Here is a 23,409-nt window from a genome sequence, read left to right on the forward strand (position 1 = left end):
GCTTTAGAGGAAAAAGAGAGGCCAGAGAAGTTATTGACTGAAGTCACTTTGCAGTGGAGCGATAAGTAGAAGCGACTCATTCTTTAACACCACACAGCACGCCGCAAATAGATGGTGCAAGGACTGACATTCCAAAGAAGAGGATCCTCTGGGAATCTGATTTCTTACTTAATTAATGCTCATTTCAAAGAAAATTATCTGTTCACTGGATGAAGATTTATTTCAGTTTCTTTATTTCCTTCCTCCATGAGATCTAAATTTTATAAAGTTACTATAACCTGTTGCCCTAGTTTTAACACGACTCATGTGTGATAGGGCACAATTTAAAGGAAAGAAAGCAGCTTTACATATCCTCAAATTCAGATGTCAGTTTTTCATCAGATTAATCCTTATTTTATTCCTGAGAATGGTTAGGCTCAAATCTGGCCCGGAGTGGATTAAGTCTCTATGCCTTTGTTAACAATAACATATTAATATTTTATGCAGCTTATTCCCCCCCCCCCCATATTCTTAGGGACTGGGCAGAACAGGTTTAACCATTCCCATTTTATACGTAAAGTTCAAAGATGTTAAGTGACTTGTACAATATCACAAAGCTAGTAAGTGGCAGAACTCAGCCTCACATTTCTTATGGGAAAACGTTTGCTTTGTTTACTAAAAACCCAGGGCCTTTCCTGCATTGCCACTATGCCGTTTATCTCCTGTGAATTTCCTTCTGTTAGTACCGTTTCTTTGGGTTTGACATGAAAGACATGTAAAGTAGGCAAGATCTTTGTTCAAATGAGGTTATTCTTACTGGCTGACAAGGTGAATTGGTGGATCTTTAAGGTCCTTTTCCATTTGCATACCTTTGTGTGACCCCATCACATGGGCTAGGACAGGGGTCTCAAACTTGCGGCCTGCGGGCCGTATTCGGCCCGCTGAACAATTTTGTGCGGCCCGCAGACTAATCCACGAAGTTCAAAATATTTTGGATAAAATTAAGTAAGCCTAGGGGCCTACTTGTATTTTTCATTTCTCTAGCATCCTAGCTAGATATTAGCTTAGTTAACACAGTTGTGATGCGAACTACAGTTTCTGGTCGTTTTGTGACACTGAGTAAACTGCATGTACGATTGTGCTTGTTGTACTGATTTTTTTTTGTTTTCAACTGCAGTGAGAAAAGTGTTGCGTAACAGTTGCCTTTTGTAGACCTAGTGCGGCCCTCCGAACGGCTGTGATCTTGCTCTGCGGCCCACATGCTGAGTTGAGTTTGAGACCCCTGGGCTAGGAGATAGGAGTCATAGGGTGCCAGATAATCTGTTTGAAAGACTGAGCAAAAATGCTTTCAAATCTAAGAATACAATTTTAAGTCCATGGCTGTCCTGGGAGTCCTTATAAACTAAAAATAATTTTAAAGAAGAGACTCATATTGCTATATTATTTTGTAAAATGGTTAAGAAAAACAACTTTCCCATTTTATTTCATTGTCTGTAATTATTGTATGTTTGAATTAGGATCCTGAAATAAGCTCCTTATGAAAATTAATCAGAGAACATTTTGGCGATGCAGAGTGTCCAAAGCAAAGCAACGTGCCTGTTGTGGTTATGGTGAAAAATGATCCATGCTGGGTCTTTTAGTAACAAAAGGTTTTGGCTCTGTAGTTTCAATTAGAATGATCATTTATAATGGACCACAGGAAAATTTGTTTTATCCTGTGGGGAAGATGGAAAATCAGAGGAATTACTGTCAGGTGTCTCTGCTCCTACTTCGGTCAATTTTCATGACTAACTTTCCAGGTCCTGTCTCTACAATGACAGACCTGGACTCCACATCAGGGAATGATCTCAAACCCTGGAAGAAATAATGGGATAATGCTGCTTTAAGAAATTAAGCTTAGCTCCTGCATTCTAGTTCTCTTTGGCTTTGAAAAATTCTTAGCTCCCATACCTAAACTCAAGCATGCTCAGGTGTGATGGTTGACCTGCTGGGTCAGAACATCCTCTCCAACTTTTGTTTTTGAACTCCTGCAACACATAAACAACTTTTCCTAAAATCTCATTGCCTTTCAAAATAGTGGTGTTTTCTTATCTTCACAGTGAACTTTTTAACATGTTTCTTATGTTTTGCCTTAACTTTTATTCCCCTCTTTTTCTCTCCATCAATTTTATCTTTCAGTCAAACAAACAAAAATAACAACAACAAAACAATAATGCCAGGTGATCTTAATCAAGCAACCAAAACTTCATAAGCTTCAGTTTTGGTTTTGGTGGAGATATATATATATATATAGAGAGAGAGAGAGAGAAGGGGTTTATTTGTTCTTTATAATTTATTATGAACCTCTCAATATACCTGGTCCTGGGTTATGTGTTTGCAATTCAAAGGGGAAGGAAGACAAGTCCAAGCACTCAGGACCTCAAAATAATCATTTTTGCCTGCTTTTCTCCCTTCCTCAACCAACTATCCTTCTACTTTGATGTCTGAATCCTTGTTTTCCAGTTATTTTGTGCCAGTCTCCCAAGTTAGAAACTGCCAAATCAATGTTTATTGATCCTTCATTTACTTATTTAAAACTGATTGTCAAATTTTATTCATTCTCCTTTGCAAATAACTTTAAAACCCATGCCCTCTTTTTTCCATCCCAACTACTCTTTTTATTCAGTTAACAGTGTCTCTCCTCCATTAATTCTTCTCTCTGCTATCAGAACTTTTCATTTACTTTTTTTTTTTTTAAGAGAGAAACAGATAGACAGGAAGGGAAAGAGATGAGAAGCATCAATTCATAGTTGCAGCACCTTAGTTGTTCATTGATTGCCTTCCCATATGGGCCTTGACTAGGAGACTCCAGCTGAGGTGTGACCACTTGCTCAAGCCAGTGACCTTGGGCTTCAAGCCAGCAACCATGGAGTCATGTCTATGATCCCACACTCAAGTCAGCAACCCTGTGCTCAGGCTGGTGAGCCCACAATCAAGCCAGATGAGCCAGTGCTCAAGCCGGCAATCTCAGGGTTTCTAACCTGGGTCCTCTGTATGCCAGGCCAACACTCTATATCCACTGTACCACTGCCTAGTCAGGCACTGCCATCAGATCTTAAAACTAAATTAGATTATGTCACTGACTTTTCCATAATTAGTTCCTCTAAATTGCATATAAGGTTAGATTCAAACTCCCATTAAGTTTCCCCTTATTTTTCAAAATTCAGCTCAAATGTCAGATCTTCCAATTAGATGCTTCCAGGTGGTTAGTTGTTTCCTTTCCGCCAAAGTCCTATACATTATGTATACCACACTAGCTTTACTTTGTTTATAGTCTCTCACCATTCTCTTAGGTCTTAACCACGTTTCCTAAAGTGCCAACCATTATCTGACAAACTGTCTTAAGGAAAGAAGAGAACATGCATTGGGTGTACTGTATGGAACAGAACTTTCTGAAAGACGGGTTTACATTCAATATGGGGAGATCTTTTAAGATGTTCAATATAAGGAGATGCTACAGAATGATTATATTGGCTGCCCGCAAATGTCATTAAGATTTGTTTTACTCGACAGGATTAAATAGACTTCTGGGGGAGATGTTTGAACTAAATCCCTCTAAACTTCCCAAGGTTTATGACTGTATCAGCTGGAAGCTAATTAACTGTATGGGCCTCAGTGTTCTCATCCAAAATTTAAGAGAGAAGGAAGACCTCTAAGATCCTTTGAAATTTCACAGCCATATTCACCATTCTCCCAAATCTTCTTTATGTTTCTACATAAACTCTTCTTATAACATTCTCTCTCTTCCCCCTTTCCATTTGTCTGTGATTTTTTAACTTCAAGTCTCAAAAGTGTATTTAACTGCCCTATATAGTCTTCAAATAGCTCAACCCTCAGTAATTGCTCTTATCTGTTAATTTCTGTTGTCTATGTACCTGTGGCCCTGAGAACATAAGACTATTTTATAATACTAACTGTATTGTAGGCTTCTTGATTGAGGCTATGTTTTGTCCTTCAATCCTTCGAAGAGTATTTACAGTAATCGCTGACTAAATATTTATTTGTTGTGATGGCAATGATGTGATACAGTGTGATACTTGCGTGACATTCACCTGGTGTTACTTCTTATAAATGCAGCTAGTATTATTAAAAAGTACTCCAGGTCATTTTCAAATACAGTCAAGTTTTAGAACCACTGACATAGACCTCCAGGTTCTATATACCATTCTGGTATTGTTTTTATAGCATGCCTTACCACCTTCTGTCTGTTCAAGCAGGTTCTTGTCTTTAGTGTAGAGTCCCAGAGGATTTCTTGACCAGAATGTTATGTGAGCCTGCCATTGATACCCATTAAAATCTGCCTGTGGTCCTTAAAAACTAGCCTCTCCCTATGACTATTAGTGAGTCCCTGGTTCCCTGACTTTCCCCAGATCTTCTGTGTTAGAAGGAAGCATCAGCATCTGCCCTCTCTCCAGCTGCCTTACATGAAGGTTTCTGAGACAGTTATTAACTAAAGCTTTCAGCTACCTCTAATGAGTGGAAATGGCTTAAGATACATCTTGCTTGGGTGAAATGGCTTATGCCTACTGATTGGTAATAAGTGCCTGCAAGAGGGCTAGGCCATTACATATGATCTCACTTAATTCCACTTCTCACCTCAGTCCCTATCATGTAGATATTCCCATGTTACAGATCAGGAAGCCTAGGCTCAAAGAGGTAACCAATTCTGTCTAAATAAATAATCAGACTGTGAACTCCTGGGTACAGATGATTGGTTTTATTCATCTTTGGATGCTCACTAACAAGCACAATGTCTGGATGTTGCATATTTTACTTAAATGAATAGTTGGATGAAGAGATAAAGTTGTTTTTTCAGCTGGTAAATGTCAGAGCTCTGTATGAGTCCATAGCCAGTTCTCCATCACCCAGTTCCGGTGCCTCTTAGGGAAGTGTGCAGGGACCATTTCTGAATAAGGTGGCAATTCAGTGAGTGTGCACCTAAGTATAAAAATGCACCAAACTCATGAAGGTGCATGTTAGCACCTCCTAGTCTCAGGAATTTTGTGAACCTAGTAGAAAAATCCACTTATTTTTCAGCTCAGGACTTTAGATGTGACACAGAATGCTGGACTTATTTAATGGTATACCCACTATTTGCACATCTTCTTGTGCCTGTTAAAATACCACAAGTCCCTTGACTGCTGTTTGCTTATGCTAAGACTCCAGCCATCAGATAGTCTACTTTAGCATGTTATGTGGCAAGAAGATCCAAGTTTATTCATAATATAACAAAGTGGAGTTTGTGTTTAGCACAAACTGAAGTTTGTTTCGTTCAAGAATGCGAACTTAGTAGTTATGGAATCACACACCCATGCAGATTCATTACCATGAAACTATCACATTTTCTGTTTATGTTGATTTCTAATTAATTCTCCCCTTAAAAAAAAAAAAAAAAAAAAAGGAATGGCTTTCTCAGCCAGACCAGAGCACATAATGATTCCCACTGTTGGATGAACACTGTTGGATCTGTCTCATGAAAAACGCTGTTATTACCACCCACTAACTCATCAACAGGTCCTGGCTCTCTACAGGATCTGGGTCTCCATCACCCCAATCCACACCCTCTTGTCCTCTATTCACCTCCATTTGGGAACATGGCCACTTGGAGAAGGGGAAGCTTTCCCTTCCTTAGCAACAGCTGGAGATGCTGATTCAGTACCTTACATTTTACACCCGTAGCAGAGTGCATTAACTTTATGATAGAATTTCCACTTGTGGTTAGGAAATAAAAACAACTATGTTTGGTTTTACAAATGCTTTTTGTTACAGTTTCAACTGCAGAATCAACTATAGCTTTCTGGTAAGACCCAGGAAAACTAATATGGTTTTCAATACTTTTGAATAATCAACTTTGGAATTAGACCTTCACTTATTAACTTATTTAATGGAAAAAAAGAACATAAGATTGAGATTCTAAAATGAAGGTTATATCAGAAGTAGAACTATAGTGTTGTTGCTCTAAATTATTTAGACTGAGTCAGCAGACATCTCTAATGGCAAGGATTCATAAAAAATATGAAAGGATTGTGTACAAAATTGCAATAGGTTTTACTTTTTATTCTCTATATTCATTATTATGACCTCTTCTACATTTCATAACTTTGCTGTTTCTCCTCACCACCACCACCACCACCCCACACACTCCAGTCAAAGAAAATGAGAAATTAAAACCCCAAAACAAACTAAAATTACTGCTGGAAGGAAATGGGAGGAAAAGAGAAGAAATAAAATGTTCCCAAGAGCAAAGAACATGTAGATCAATGCACAGTCTCTTTAAAGATTGCAATCTGAATGTAAATTCCCAAGTTGTGGCCAGTTAGAACATTCTCCTCTAATATAAACATTAATAAGAGTAGATGTTTTCATGGAATACAAGATGCTGGTTCTCTTCCCTGACCCATAAATATAACAAAAATAAAAATGAATAAATATATCAGGCAAAATGTGTCCTTGACTTTCCCTCTGATATTTGCTCAGCAGTGCAGAATCTAACTGCACTGGGTAAAGAATCACAGCTACTTACTTTGGTCCACGAGGGTCGGTAGTACCTGGCTCTAACCTCCTTCTCTAATGTCGTCTCATTCCACTCACAGCACTGAGGCCCTACTGGTCCCCTTGTGCAGCTCCTCATGCCCAGTTCTTTCCCAAAGTCTTAAAATGTTTGCACTTCCTGATGCTTCACCTGAACTATTCCTTCTCAGGTGTTCGTGGTTGACTCCTTCTCATTCTCCTGGTCTCAGCTAAAGGGTAATCTTTTTAAAGGGGTCTTCTCTGGCCACCCTAGCTCCCTAGAGCTACTCTTTGCCTTATCCACCTGTTTATTTCCTCCACAACACTCCACAATATTTAACCAATTATTTCTTTACTTGCTTATTAACTGAATAATGTCATGAGGACAGGAACAGTTGTCTTGTTCAGTCCTATGTTTTCTGCATTGCGAGTATTGTTGGGCACATAGTGAGTTATCAGAAATTTTAGTTGAGAACAATAACAATAGTCTCCACAATGTATACACGATGCCCACTTTCTTTTTTTAAATTAAATTTATTAAGGTGACATTGATTAATAATATTATATAGGTTTCAGGTATACCATTCTATAATACATCATCTGTATGTTGCATTGTGCCCACCACCTTAAGCCAAGTCTCCTTCCATCACCATTTACCTCCCCAGAGCCTTTGTTACCTCCCCACATCTCCCTCCCCCTCTGGTAATTACCATGCTGTTGTCTCTGTCCATGAGTTTTTCCTCTCAATCCCTTCACCTTTTTCACCCAGCCCTGCACCCCCCTCACCATCTATCTTTTATTTCTAGTCTTGATTTTATAGCCTATGGATAAACAAAGCATAGCCATCAGCCACCAAGTTGGCATCTAGCTACCAAATAGTCATCATATCTTAGATTTCAGGAATTCTATATCTGCCATCATTTGCTAGCCATTTTCTTAATGTTTTAAGCTGGCTTGATTTTAGTGGAAAGTCTAGTTAATTGCTACCTAATGTTAGGTCTGTTTCATTGCTGTGGTTTTATTTAAAGTATTTATAGGATATAAATATTAGACTCCCTTCAGGAAATTATTATTCAGTAAGAGAAAAGAGAGATTTTCCAAGTTCTCAAAAAAATAGTTTCCATTAAAAACAGTATATTTCCCCACATAATAATGGTGGAGCCCTAACTGGGCTATATTCGGCAACTAGTGAACACATTCCTCCCTGAGACTATTAAGAATTTTGTAAAACCATTAGTGTGGGCACAAACTTGCAGAGTATTCAAGGTTGATTTGCTGGGACAAAAGATGTGATGGACTCAATTATCCTAAGTGCTTTAGGTCAACTAATGTCTGAGCTCTTGACTTGTCAATAAAAGGCCAAATAGAATGCGTGTGTGTTATATGTCTGATCATGTATACACAAACACACATATCATCACATATGTACACATGAACACATATGTATACTTAAGTAGCATAAATGAGTTGTAGCTCATTTAGTGATTTAAACATTAATAAATTATAAAACCATCAGATGATGCATAGTATTTCAAAAAAAAGCAAAATTTATGTTTGTCTGTATAAACATGTGACTATTTCAACAAATTATCAGCCACACTTAATAATGAGAGACTATGATAAATTTGTTTATCCAGAAATTATTGTTTGAGGATATTAAAAAGTGCTGTATGCCAATAAGCAATTATATCCATTCACAGAGCTTTTGATATTTTGCTTTCTATACCTAACACTCCTAAACTGTCCAAATGGCTGCATAGATCAAGACGTTGTCAGAACTACTTGGATACTTTAACTCATGAGCAACTAAGAAACATTGGCTCTCAATGTTTTCTGGGGACGATTCAATAGAGTGTGAAAGAGACTGCCAAGTAATTCAAATTTTTAACATTAGATTTTTCTTAAAATGAATATTGCCAAACATTCCACAGGAACCATGAAACAACTCTTTCTGTAACCATAACATTACATTAAACTTAAAAATGATTCTATAACAATCAAGTCCCAAAGTATAATAGAAATGTGTTGTCCTAACTTAAGCTAGAGAAAAAGTCTACATTTTTTTTCTAGGTGAATGGCTAACTGAAGTAAATGGCACCTAGGAAAGCTTGCATTGTTTAATTTTGAAAGATTTATTTCATTATTGAGCATCCTCAAAGTATATCTGATTTGAAATTTGATTTTTTTTTAACCAGGTGTTCATAGGTATAGCCTACTTAAAAATGATACCTTAGAAATTTCTATTAAATATACTATTAATATATTCCTTTGACATCTTTATTTATTTATTTACTTATTTATTTATTTAGTGAGAGAGAAACAGATGACATACAGGCAGACAGGACAAGCAGATGGGAAGGGAGAAAGATTAGAAGCATCAACTCCTTGTTGCAGCACCTTAGTCGTTCATTGATTGCTTTCTCCCATGTTCCTGACAGAAATGGGGGGGGGGCCTCCAGCTGAGCTGAGCCAGTTACCCCTTGCTCAAGCCGGCCACTTTTGGGCCCAAGCCAGTGTCAATTGGGTTATGTCTACGATCCCACACTCAAGCTGCTGATCCTACACTCAAACCAGATGAATCTATGCTCTAGCTGGCGACCTTGAGGTTGTGAACCTGGGTCCTCAGCATCCCAGGTTGATGCTCTATCCACTGCACCACTGCCTGGTCAGGAAAATATCTTTATTAATAAATAAATAGCTTATTCTTTAAATTTTTTCCCTTCATTCACTCAAGAATCAAACATTCTTTTTTTTTTTTTTTGTATTTTTCTGAAGCTGGAAACGGGGAGAGACAGTCAGACAGACTCCCGCATGCTCCCGACCGGGATCCACCAGGCACGCCCACCAGGGGGCGACGCTCTGCCGTGACCAGAGCCACTCTAGTGCCTGGGGCAGAGGCCAAGGAGCCATCCCCAGCGCCCGGGCCATCTTTGCTCCAATGGAGCCTTGGCTGTGGGAGGGGAAGAGAGAGACGGAGAGGGGGAGGGGTGGAGAAACAGATGAGCACTTCTCCTGTGTGCCCTGGCCGGGAATCGAACCCAGGACTTCTGCACGCCAGGCCGACGCTCTACCACTGAGCCAAACGGCCAGGGCCAAACATTCTTTATTGAGAATTTATTCAATAAGCAGCTGTCAATTTGAAAATTATCCAGAAAACTATGAGGAAGTTGAAAGCTATCAAGGAAGCGATGAAGAAATTACCAAGACCAACCAGACTCTTGCCTTCAAGAAGTCCATATAAATGTTCCTTGTAGGGGGAGAAGATGTGGAAGGAAGGACAGATGTAAAATTAATTTTGATTATACAATTTCATTGGTCTCTTCTCCCTATCCTGTCTGTTCAAGCCACTACATAGAGAAGAGTAGGCAATGAATGTTGTAAAAATGAGAATGCTTTAGAGTAAATCTGGGGGAGGGGGCATTTTTGCTTAAAAATAACCTTTATCATATTTGCTAACATTAATTTTTCATTATCTGAGTTATAAAATTAAGTTAATTTCATGTATTTAACACTTCTTTTAAATTTAGTCAAATCTGTTTTATAAGCCTAAAGTCTATTAAATTTCATACTTCTGGAAATGCTCTAGCCACAAGTAAATGACCATCAGAGGTAATTGGCAGTTTGCAATAATGGGTCTTTTCCACATAGTCATTTACAATAGATGCTAGTATATTTGCAATAGGCTTTCTAAGGGGATTAAAATAAAGCAAATCCCTGAAGCCCGCACTTCATTTGTTACAGAAACAGAACTTAGATTCCAATGTTGCAATTAGTTTGGTATATCATAAACATTGAAAATAACTACCTAGCCTGACCAGGTGATGGCGCAGTGGATAGAACATTGACCTGTGATGCAGAGGCCCCAGGTTCAAAATCCTGAGGTTGCTGGCTTAAGCATGGGCTCATCAGGCTTGATTGTGGGGTTACCAGCTTGAGTGTGGGATTATAGACATGACCTCATGGTCTCTGGCTTGAGCCCAAAGGTCATTGGCTTGAAGCCCAAGGTTGCTGGCTTGAATCCAAGATCTCTGGCTTGAGCAAGGGATCACTGTCTCAGCTGGAGCCCCACGGTCAAGGTACATAGGAGAAAGCAATTAATGAACAACTAAGGTGCCGCAACAAAGAATTGATGCCTCTAATCTCTCTCCTTTCCTGTCTGTCTGTCTGTCTGTCTCTCTCTCTCTCTTACTATAAAACAAACAAAAATAAAATAAAAAAGAAAATACCTAAATATATTGTATTTACCAAATGCTATAATGCCATTTCAAACTTCTTTCTGGATGATAAAAGTCAACACTCATGAGAATAGCCTTAAGGAACTGTTGTGTCAGTCAGGCATTGCAAGATTGCAAAACAGCGAAATAGTAAAGAGTCATGTTTAACAACTAAAATAAAAACTGGAGTCACTGAGAATATTGAAAGCTCAGACACTGAAAATTTGTTATGCATTAACATAAACTCTTTTCAGACTTAACCTTCATACACAAGTTAAGAAAAACACTTTCCCCTTTCCCAATTTTTAGGGAAAGCCATACTAATTTTACCATGTATTTGACACATTTCTTTTTTTTTTTTTTTTTTTTTTTTTTTTTATAAATTTTTATTAATGGTAATGGGATGACATTAATAAATCAGGGTACATATATTCAAAGAAAACATGTCTAGGTTATTTTGTCATCAAATTATGTTGCAAACCCCTTGCCCAAAGTCAGATTGTCCTCCGTCACCCTCTATCTAGTTCTCTGTGCCCCTCCCCCTCCCCCTAACTCTCTCCCTCCCTCCCTCCCATGTCCTCCCTCCCCCCCCACCCTTGGTAACCACCACACTCTTGTCCATGTCTCTTAGTCTCATTTTTATGTTCCACCAATGTATGGAATCATGTAGTTCTTGTTTTTTTCTGATTTACTTATTTCACTCCTTATAATGTTATCAAGATCCCACCATTTTGCTGTAAATGATCTGATGTCATCATTTCTTATGGCTGAGTAGTATTCCATAGTGTATATGTGCCACATCTTCTTTATCCAGTCTTCTATTGAAGGGCTTTTTGGTTGTTTCCATGTCTTGGCCACTGTGAACAGTGCTGCAATGAACATGGGGCTACATGTGTCTTCACGTATCAATGTTTCTGAGGTTTTGGGGTATATACCCAGTAGAGGGATTGCTGGGTCATAAGGTAGTTCTATTTGCAGTTTTTTGAGGAACCACCATACTTTCCTCCATAATGGTTGTACTACTTTACAGTCCCACCAACAGTGAATGAGGGTTCCTTTTTCTCCACAGCCTCTCCAACATTTGCTATTACCCGTCTTGTTGATAATAGCTAATCTAACAGGAGTGAGGTGGTATCTCATTGTAGTTTTGATTTGCATTTCTCTAATAACTAATGAAGCTGAGCATCTTTTCATATATCTGTTGGCCATTTGTATCTCTTCCTGGGAGAAGTGTCTGTTCAAGTCCTCTTCCCATTTTTTTATTGGATTGTTTGTTTGTTTGTTGTTGAGTTTTATGAGTTCTTTGTAAATTTTGGATATTAGGCCCTTATCTGAGCTGTCGTTTGAAAATATCAGTTCCCATATAGTTGGCTGTCTGTTTATTTTGATATCAGTTTCTCTTGCTGAGCAAAAACTTTTTATTCTGATGTAGTATTTGACACATTTCTAATCAGAAGGTCCCAATTTAAAATTCCCATGAATTCTGCCTATTTTTCCACTTACAATTACCCACATTACACACCTAAAGTTTACTTATGTAGATGGAGATTGGTGTGAAATAGTAAAGATCTAGGTTTTAACTTTTGATCTAAACTTTTTATCTAAACACACCATTTGTCCAGTAGTTTATAGTATTTCTTTGAGTTCTAATTTGAGATTTCAAAATAAATGATTGTTATAGCTCCTACCGTTACTAACAACAGTTACCACAGTTAATTGAACTTTCTTTGACAGCAAAAGCAGCACCAAAATAGCCTGACCTGTGGTGGCGCAGTGGATGGGGCATCGACCTGGAATGCTGAGGTCGCCGGTTCGGGGCCCTGGGCTTGCCTGGTCAGGGCGCATGTGGGAGTTGATGCTTCCTGCTCCTCCCCCTGTTCTCTCTCTATCTCTCCCTCTCTCTCTCTATCCCCTCTCTCTCTAATAAAAGTGAATAAATAAAATCTAAAAAAAAAAAAAAAAAGCAGCACCAAAATAGAAAGTATTATTTAAATCAGCTGATAATATATCTTTTGCTCTTACCAAATGTCCCTTATTTGGGGATCTGTTTCCTTCTTCTGGCATTCTTCACCCTCCCTTTCAATATGTCTTCTCTAATTAAGTAGCTACCACCAGAGACTCACTTGTACATCTCAATCAACAATCACACCATAAAGCTCTATCTACTGAGCGTTGCTTTCTGGATATTTTATAATATCTGCAAAATCAATGATCCCAAGCCATGTTTATCATTTTAGACTTTTCTGTTCTCTGTACCTTGCTCCAAAGCTCCAGCTGAAGGCTTTTACTCCCTTTGCACCCTTCTCCTTTCCATTCACTGGCTGGAACTCAAAACACACCTTCTCCAATCCTCTTCCTTCTTCAGTCCACATTCTGCTGCTCACTATCTTTAATTGATCTCACCTCCTAAATATCCACGGAATATGCTTCCTTTCCTCATCGCATGACATCGCCCCTGCTATAATTTGAGTTGTTCTCAGTCTTTTACCTTGATCACTGTCTCCTAATTTCCATGCCTGTCATGCACTGGGAGAAAATCACCTTTCTAATGCAAATGTGAACATTTCATTCACCAATTGAAATTCTCCATATCGACAGAATAATGTCCTTGGCCCACGAAGACATTCATAATCTAGATCTACCCTGTGCTTCCAATCTCCTTGATATTTTTCAGGCTACCATTAATCACGACTTAAGCATCAGTTGCATTGAACTAATGCCAGTCTTTTTCTTGATGTGGTCATTGTGGTATACCCTCCACTTGCCCTGCCATGGCCACTTCCATACTGATAACTTCAGCTCATTTTCTAAAGTTAAATACACACATGAGATAGTCTGTGCAAACTCGCCACCAACAACACTTCCGTAGACCATATAAAACAAAGATACAAAAACATTGTTTGGAAAAGTGGTTCAGAGATACAAAATGAAGTTATTATTCAATGGAACAAAGAAGAAGCATGACCAATTGGAATTCTATTTTCTTTCTTAGAATCATAAGATTTTAAGGCTAAATGGGTTGTTACAGTCAATCCAGACCAAAGTTTTCTGTGGTTTCTATATAAAAAGTAAAAACTCTTGCCTTAAGATGAAGTTTGTGAAATTTGTGTCCAGTTGTGTAATACTGACTATATAATTGCACTGATCGTTATACAGCTTTCAAGAAAGCAATCACTGTGCTACTCAACTGTGAAAAAAAAAATCTAGACTCTTAGACTAGGAACTTTATAGTCTCAATTCTTCTCACTTCCCATAACATCATACTTAAACCTCCTTGATGACATAAAGTTTGCCATCAAATTTGTACTTGCCCATATTCAAAACTCCCTGATTAAGAACAAATAAGAATTTCTTTGCCAGTTACGACAATTATGTCTTTACTTTTTCAAAAAGGTATTTTGTTAAAAACTCCTCTCTAAAAAAGAAAATATTTTTAAAAACCAAGCGAAAAGAATGATTCAACTGTGCTGCATTTCATCAGTAAATGTTTTAAAGGGGGAACTGGGATCCCCCATAATTTTGGTGTGAACTGTCACCAATCATGGGACCCACATAGCTCTTTCAGAGAAGTTTCCAAAATCCAAAATTCAGTCTTTAAAATAATTTTTTTAAAATTGTGCATTGGTTTTTGATGCTCTGAACATGTGAGTCATGTTTATTTTCGTAGCTGATTTCTTGAAAGTTATTTCATAATTGACAAACGTTTCAAGGTGATCAAAAGTGTATTGTGCTTCCTTTGAGCAGCTGCCTTGCAGAGAGGGACAGATTGGCGTGGACCAGTTCACTCCATCTTCATTTAAACTCAGAGTCACTTAGTGCCCTGGGCTTGGAATGATTGTCTTTCAAACTGAGGTCTACTTTTCCATAGAGTTTTATGAAAAGGTTTCACAGGGCATTTATTTTACCTTTCTTTCTTTCTTTCTTTCTTTCTTTCTTTCTTTCTTTCTTTCTTTCTTTCTTTCTTTCTTTCTCTTTCTTTCTTTCTTTCCTTCCTTCTTTTTTTTTTTTTTTGTCTACACTCTTATATCTTAAAATATGTCAGTTTGATTCAGAATCACATGAAGCTCTCTTCCCTCTTTTCCTTCCTAGGGTCTTTCCCCGCTTAAAATATGTAAGTCCCCGATGCTGAGTTACTGGCATGAAAAAGTACCCTGTTACTTGGAAAGCAGTCTTCACTTACAAGTCCCCCAGGTCCTATAATGTCCAAACCTCCTGTGCCACTTTATGTGTCTGCCCCACCCCACCGAGGAGCATGTACAGGAAAAGCAGACTCCCCTTCCCCCACACATTTCCTCAGTTTATTTACAAAACGTCTTGGAATGAGAATGAGCTGCTTGTGGTTCCTGTGGCTGATTCAGGGATGGTTTCCTCCAGGCAGAGGATGCTGGTCAACTGAGTGACCTTTCTGTAGCTAACCCCTGCACCCTGTGGTAAGACTAATTGATCTTATGGGTACCCCTGCTAAGTAAGCTGGGTGGGGTTTATTTTTGTGATAAAGAACTTAGCAATAATCAAACATCACTGTGAAACATTTAATAATGGCAAGGTCCATCAGAGCATCCCTTCCACTATCAACAATAACAAAAGAAATCAGAAATACATTGGGATGTTTTTACACACTTATGTATCAGCCTTTGCTTTCCATAAAGGTTAATATTTTTATCTTCTGGACTCCTGAAAGCACAATAAAGCTATTAATATTGTATTAAAGTGGAGAATATATTAGAAGAAAAAAATCACCCCAAACCCCAGCTACTTGAGAGATTCACTTTAGTTAGCAATATTTTATCAGCTCACACATAGGTGTTGGTGACCAGTTAGTCCTAAGAAGGTGTAAAACTGTAACATTTTAAGTAGATATGAATCTTCCAAATGTTGGCTTATATTTGTTCAGACTTCTACTGAATAGTCTTACCACACAAATAAGTGACTTTCAGAAAACTTGAAATTATCAGGAATATGTGTAGAAGTAGTTCTCAGTGTGAACTGGTCATGTCTTCAACAAATATATATTTTGCTCGAATAAACGTAAGATGAGGGCACAAGAACTCTAAGACTTCTCTCCTAACGGATAAAATGTTGACCATAAGTTATAATAAAAGCTCACAGATGATCTACATGGAAATACCAGTAAGCTAAACATCATATTTTCAGCATTATATCAATTTGAACTGATAAATATTAAACTCATGTGAGAAGAAATATTTCAGGAAGGCATTGGGGAGGTGGGGTGCTGAATAGCTACATAGTTTCAGAATCAATTTGCATTGGATCAAAGGGTAGAACTGTGTACTCTTAACAGACCATAGTTGAAAAAAGATATCCTAGAACACAGAGTCCTTACTCAAGTTAAGCCCTGGTCTATGTTGTCATCCTTGCTTGAAGAAATTAGAGACGTACTTATCATCCACCACATAAATGAAAAGCAAAACTAATGCGTATTGATTTCAATGAGCACAAAATTACCATCTCAAATCTGTCAGGGTGTCAGCTCAATGTGGATATTTTCATATATATATATATATATATGATCTATAGATAGTTAAGACACTATATTCTTATATTTCAAATGCTTGAATTTAAAAAATTTTAAAATCAGAAACAATGTATGTGTGTGTGTGTGTGTGTGTGTGTGTATATATATATATATATATATATATATATATATATATATATAAAAGGGAAATATCAGATCACAAAAAAAAAGAGAGGGGAAAAAAATTCCTACTCATTCACCCATTATCACAAAATTGAAAACTAATGAAAGAAAATGTGTGTCCTATGCTGAGAATGTCACTGAACTTCTACGTTTACAATTTAACCTTTGTTTTTGTCTTTTTCCATTTGTCCCCCAGTGCATCCTAACGTCAGTCAAGGCTGCCAAGGAGGCTGTGCGACGTGTTCAGATTACAATGGCTGTTTGTCATGTAAGCCCAGACTATTTTTTGTTCTGGAAAGAATTGGCATGAAGCAGATTGGAGTGTGTCTCTCTTCATGTCCAAGTGGATATTATGGAACTCGATATCCAGATATAAATAAGTGTACAAGTAAGTGCTTACACAAAATTATGTTTTTATCTCATCCTTAGGGACTTTCCAGATTAGAAATGGCCTCTAGAATATTTATCATATCCAATGTTAAGTAAATAATAATATTTACCTAGTAATTAGGCTAAATTTACTTGGATTTTGCCTTCAGGGCAGGAAAATTTTTACTACTTATAAAAAGTACTCAACTTTTGTTTGTTTGTTTGTCTCTTTTCATTGTTTCATTTCTAGGTATTACTACTCATTGAACATAGAAAATCAGTGCAAGCGCCAATGCCATCTGTGTTCCTATTATTTATAAAATTGAAGTAGTTAATGATTGTAAGAATTAATTCAGCTATTTTCACTTCAGGAAGGATTGCAGTATAGATACTGAAACATTTATCAGTTGGAAATAAAGGTTGGAAATGTCATATCCCCTCTCATCTGCACTCTAAAAGTCTACTCTCCACACTGTAGACTGAGTAACCTTTCAGAATGTAAATTTGGAAATGTCATTCCTTTATCCTATACCATATGTAGCCCTGTCTACCTCTCCAAATTTATCTTCTACGATTACCCCTCAAACACTTCATACCAACCTCACTGGCCTTCTTACAGGATTTTTAACCTAAGAACCTTTGCAATTACTGTTCCACACACACTATCCTGGCAATTTTGAAAGCTTTTTTTTTTCTTTTCCAAGTGAAAGGAGGAGAGATAGACACCTGCATGCACCCTAACAGGTATCCATCTGGCAACCCCTGTCTGGGGCTGATGCTCTGCCCATCTGGGGCCATGCTTGCAACCAAGCTATTTTTAGCATTTGAGGCAGAAGCTCCATGGAGCCATCCTCAGCACCCAGGGCAATGCACTCAAACCAGTCGAACCATGGCTGCAGGAGGGGAAGAGAGAGAGAGAAAAAAGGCAGAGGGCGGGGAAGGGGTGAAGAAGCAGATGGTTGCTTCTCCTGTGTTCCCTGACTGAGAATTGAACTCAGGATATCCACATGCTGGGCCAACACTCTACCACTGAACCAATTGGCCAGGGCAAAAGCTTTTTTTGTCCACACCTTTACATGACTGACTCTTTATTTAAATCCAAGATTCTGCTTATATGTCACCTTCTCAGAGAAACAGTGCATGACCATCATATCCAAATAAACAATCTCTTCATTTTATCAGTAATTTTTCATATCTTTTTTCTACTGTTAATTTTTCTTTTTTTCCAAGGAACTTATTATTCTGGAACCAGACTACCTGGGCTTTAAAAACAAATCTGCCCTGTGGTCCTTGAATAGTTACACAACCCTGTTGAGTCTGAGTCTTCTTATCTATAAAATGGGAATCATAATAGGAACCACCTCACTGGGTTATTGGAAGGTTTGAATGACTTAATATGGAAAAATTCTTCTAATAGTGGATGCCTTATAGTATCACAATATAAGTATCCAACTATTGTTGTTGTTTTTTATTGTGCCTCCCTTACTTGAATGCAAGCTTTGTGAAGTCTGGGCCTTGTTTCTTTTTTGTGCAGTTATCAATCAATATCTGGAAAAGTAATTGGCCCATAATGGGCAATCAAATATTTGTTGAATGAATGAATGAATAGACCTCAAGAACAACACAATGAAAATACCCTAGTATATCTAATTAAAGTTCTAATAAATCAATTTCACTGTTATTTAATATAAATAAATATTTGACCTTATAAACATTTTTGGAGGTAGACGTATTGCCAATTTTTTTTTCGTAAGGCAATCAATAAAATTCTAGAATCAGTGACTGACATATATCAACTAAATGACGATGGGAGAATCCTTAATTTAGTTTGGCAAAATAATTTTGAACCTTAAATGTTTTTTTTTGACAAAAAAGTTGCCTGTGCCTAGGTTGTCAGTATACAGAACTAGAGCAACAATAGTTAAGTGAAGATAATAATAAAATATTTCTCCTTTTATTTTTCTTTCAGAATGCAAAGCTGACTGTGATACTTGTTTCAACAAAAATTTCTGCACAAAGTGTAAAAGTGGATTTTACTTACACCTTGGAAAGTGCCTTGACAGTTGCCCGGAAGGGTTGGAAGCCAACAACCACACCATGGAGTGCGTCAGTATCGGTAAGGAGGAGCCCTGAGGTTTAGAAAGGACGAGAAATAGCTCGGATGAAAGTTTGTTCTTTATGGAAGTGCTTCTTAAGGTCCTGTTTCACAAGAACCTGTCTCTCAAACCCTCTCTAGCCTTCCATCTTAATTGTGTTCTTATAGTTTTACCCAGCATGTGTTATAGTACCACTTAATACTCTGTGGGAGCTCCATTATGCTTAGGGACTGCTAATTGTTTCAACTAATCTTTAAAAAAAATTTTTTTTTTACACAGACAGAGAGAAATTCAGAGAGAGGGATAGACAGGGACAGACAGACAGGAAGGGAGAGAGATGAGGAGCATCAGTCATCAGTTTTTCATTGCGACACTTTAGTTGTTCATTAACAGCTTTCTCATATGTGCCTTGACCGTAGGCCTTCAGCAGACCGAGTAACCCCTTGCTCAAGCCAGTGACCTTGGGTCCAAGCTGGTGAGCTTTGCTCAAACCAGATGATCCCATGCTCGAGTGGCGACCTCAGGGTTTTGAACCTGGGTCTTCCGCATCCCAGTCCACTGCACCACCACCTGGTCAGGCTCAAATAATCTTATCATTATAAATTTATTTTGGATCATTCTTTAATGAAATTTTACTTACAGCAATTTATATATATTATATATATGTACATATATTATAATGTTATATAAATATATTTGGTCTTGAACTAAATTTCCACTCTAGGGCAAAAATTTCACAAAAACACTTAAGTCTAATGTCATTCAGTGGCCATACTTTTCTCCCCTTTCTAAGGGGAAAAAAACATGCTCAGTGGGTGGATCAAACACCTAGAGAACTGGAGCCGAAACAGTTAAAATTCTAACTTTTCCTTTCGCACCGCTCTGCTGAAATGTCCTGCTATGCAGGTATCCAGAAACAAGGAGAGATTTTTGGACTTACTCAAACTGACAGAGGAGATTGTCCCAGGGTCTGATTAATTGCAGGCTGAGTTTCCTGGAGGGGAGGTCCCTCAGACAAGTTGTTTGTCTAAATAACAGATCACTGTCAGGCTATATTTTCCTTCTTTTAAATGCTGTGCAGCTACTACAGCTACAAGTTTGATGAACACTTGGGGAGCAGATGCTAAACCGAATGGGAAAACAGCGTACTAAATCTCAAAATCCCCTGGGCAAGAGCTCCAAGAACCTTTGATGCTGCGCTGATGTTGGCATATGCGCACAACTGTCCTCCTGATTCAGTACAAGATAGTCTCCAGGACTCCCCTGGGGTCCGCACAGACGCATCCATTAGAAACCAAAGTGCCGGAGCAATAACTCTAAAGTGGTGGCTTAACCAGTGCAGGTCCACACAGAGCACTGCTTTCTAAACAGTTTTAGGCTGTTTTTTTAGAATGAAATAAATAGATGATATTTAAAAGATAATTTCAAAAGCATCTGGAAAGCAACAATCCCAAAACAGTCCATGGCTCATTTTGGTTCTATGTTTCATATATATATATATATATATATATATATATATATATATATATGAATATATATATATTTTTTTCTAGTCAATAAAAACTCAGAAAAACACCTTCAATATAAGATAAAAGTTACAACTTTACTTTTTTTGTAGGTACCGAGGTATAAAGATCAGAAGTAATAAGTTCTAAACTGTGGAAAACACAGAAGACATTTCTGTGCAATATTCAGGGACAGTTGGTGATATTTCTCTACCCAGGAAAAGAGCCACATGTTCAGATTTTCTTAGTTGTTGGAAGTATAGCATTCAGTCCTTGAAAGGCTATTTATTTTAAATATATCAATGTTAAATATATCATCTAACACTTAAAAACTTGAAACTATTGAATTAGTCTTTAAAGATTACCAGTAATTTATATTACCATTCAGACATTATTTCTTGCCTAACCAGGCAGTGGCGCAGTGGATAGAGCATCAGACTGGAATGTGAAGGACCCAGGTTCAAGACCCCAAGGTTGCCAGCTTGAGCACGGGCTCATCTGGTTTGAGCAAAGCTCACCAGCTTGGACCCAAGGTCGCTGGCTCAAGCAAGGGGTTACACAGTCTGCTGAAGGCCCACTTTCAAGGCACATATGAGAAAGCAATCAATAAACAACAAAGGCAGGGGTCCCCAAACTACGGCCCGCGGGCTGCATGCATTCTCCTGAGGCCATTTATCCGGCTCCCACCACACTTCCGGAAGGGGCACCTCTTTCATTGGTGGTCACTAATACTGTATGTGGTGGCGCCACAAAGCGTGGTGTCACTTATGTACAATACTACTTCCGGTGACATGGGATGCTCGTGTCACAGCTCCGGAAGCACGTCATATCACTTGTTACGGCTAGCAGTGACAAATATGGAACCGGACATTGACCAACTCATTAACCAAAAGCAGGCCTTTAGTTTCCATTGAAATACAGGTCAGTTTGTTGATTTAAATGTACTTGTTCTTTATTTTAAATATTGTATTTGTTCCCGTTTTGTATTTTTACTTTAAAATAAGATATGTGCAGTGTATATAGGGATTTGTTCATAATTTTTTTTATAGTCCAGCCCTCCAATGGTCTGAGGGACAGTGAACTGGCCCCCTGTGTAAAAAGTTTGGGGACCCCTGAACTACTGTTGCAACAAAAAACTGATGATTGATGCTTCTCATCTCTCTTCATTCCTGTCTGTCTGTCCCTACCTATCCCTCTCTCTGACTCTGTCTCTGTCTCTGTAAAAAAAAGAAAAAGAAAAAGATTATTTCTTAACACAATGAAATTAGAGAAATTACACATTTTAGAGGAAGGGTTAGCAATCCAAAAGCCATTTAGTGAATCTAGCTCATTGAACAGGTAGAAATAACCTGGGACGTACTAGTAGTGCAAGTCAGCAACTTTGATTCAGGGCTGGTTCTTGTTGCTTGCTACATATAGGGTGTCTGCCATCATATGTTGTCTAGTCTACTAGCACTATGCAGACCTTGCCCATCAGCTTGCCCTAGAATCTCATAAAAAAATGATGACCTGCTTGATTATCACAAAGGACCATTAAACAGAAAGGAGCATTAAAACCTATTTCTTCTTTATTCTCTCTCTCTCTCTCTCTCTCTCTCTTTCTCTCTCTCTCTCTCTTTCTCTGAGTGAGAGAAAGGGAAATAGTGAAACAACTCTCCTCATGTACTCCAACCAGGATCCACGCAGCAACCCCTCTCTGGGCTGATACTGGAATCAACTGACCTATTTTTAGCACCTGAGGCTGAGGCACTTGGACCAACCAAGCCACAGGATGCAGGAGGTGAAGAGGGAGAGAAGAGAGAGAAGGAAGGGATGTAGATGTTGCTTCTTTTGTGTGCCCTAACCAGAAATTGAACCCAGGATGTCCATACACTGAGCCATACTCTATCTAATGAGCCCACTGGCCAGGGCCAAAGCTTATTCCTTTAACAAATATGAAAACTAGGACTCAGTGAGCTGAAATGGTGGTGCAAGTGAGTTATTGTCTGTGTTATAATATGTGCCTGGACTAATGGACTAGCTCTCTAATGCCCACCCATCAGGTTAAAGAAAGTTTTTTCTCTGCCTTTGCTAAAATCTACACAGTATGACATGTTGCTTACTCAGATTTTCAGTTGACAGAAGAAGTCATAAACAGAAAAACACCACCCTGATATAGAGCTAAGTGAAAAACTTACAAACACTCATTGCCATGGTTTTCAAATCAAATGAAGCACAAATGTCCTCTGAACCCAATTTTATAGGGGAACACATTTTTTTCTGCTTCTTACTCTAGATATTTGCTTTCTTTCTGAACAGTCATTCAATTCTGTCATCCTTATTTTTTCTCTTGGAAAGTTGGCCTTGTTCAAGTAGTTCAAGAGGGAAGATACTCAGCTCCAAAGAGTGAGTAGCAAGGGACATGCTCTTGCTGTGTTCTCTATGGAACCATGTGCTTAGCCAACAAGAATGAGAGCAAAGAAGTAATGGTATTATAATGGTGTTGTAAGTACTGGTGGGACATCCAGTTCAACTTTCCTCCCAGTTTAAGAATCCCTTTTACAGCATTTCAGACTAGTGATCAACCACGGAATGACCACTTCTTGGAACAGGGAACTAATTATTTTTTAACACGCTTGCTTCATTAGTGAATAGTTAATTTCCAGTGTTAAAGCTCTTCTTAATACAGAAAATAGAATAAATACAGAAGTGGAGTAGTCTTGTTTTTTCCTAATTGCTTCTTAACCAAATAGTGCCCTAGTTCTACATTGTTCATTTAATGACCTGAATATAACTTGTTACTTATTTTATTGTCCTTACATGTTTTCCAGAGTTTCCATTTTTCTCAGAAATATTTTTGAACATCAATATTATAGACTCATTCTACAGTATTTCTCCAGGAAAAATTCTCCTCTCAAGTCTTTTTATTTATCCTTTTTTATTTTATTTATTTATTTTTTATTTTTACCAAATGAGAGGAGGGGAGATAAACAGACTTCTGCCTGTGTCCCAACTGGATCCACCCAGCAACCTCTGCCGGGGGCCAATGCTCTGCCCAT

The 23,409-nt window shown here is 38.1% G+C and overlaps 1 protein-coding gene across 2 annotated transcripts in view; it reads left to right on the forward strand.

Moving 5' to 3' along the window:
* RSPO3 (R-spondin 3) overlaps positions 1-23,409 on the forward strand; it is an 87,894-nt gene that overhangs the window by 19,087 nt on the left and 45,398 nt on the right. For both annotated transcript variants that reach the window (XM_066248425.1, XM_066248426.1), the window contains exons 2-3: positions 16,598-16,789; positions 18,740-18,886. In XM_066248425.1, coding sequence (XP_066104522.1) covers positions 16,598-16,789; positions 18,740-18,886 — 339 coding nt within the window. The remainder of the gene's footprint in view (positions 1-16,597; positions 16,790-18,739; positions 18,887-23,409) is intronic.

The sequence above is a fragment of the Saccopteryx bilineata genome, chromosome 12 (assembly GCF_036850765.1).
Source record: "Saccopteryx bilineata isolate mSacBil1 chromosome 12, mSacBil1_pri_phased_curated, whole genome shotgun sequence".
NCBI lineage: Eukaryota > Metazoa > Chordata > Mammalia > Chiroptera > Emballonuridae > Saccopteryx > Saccopteryx bilineata.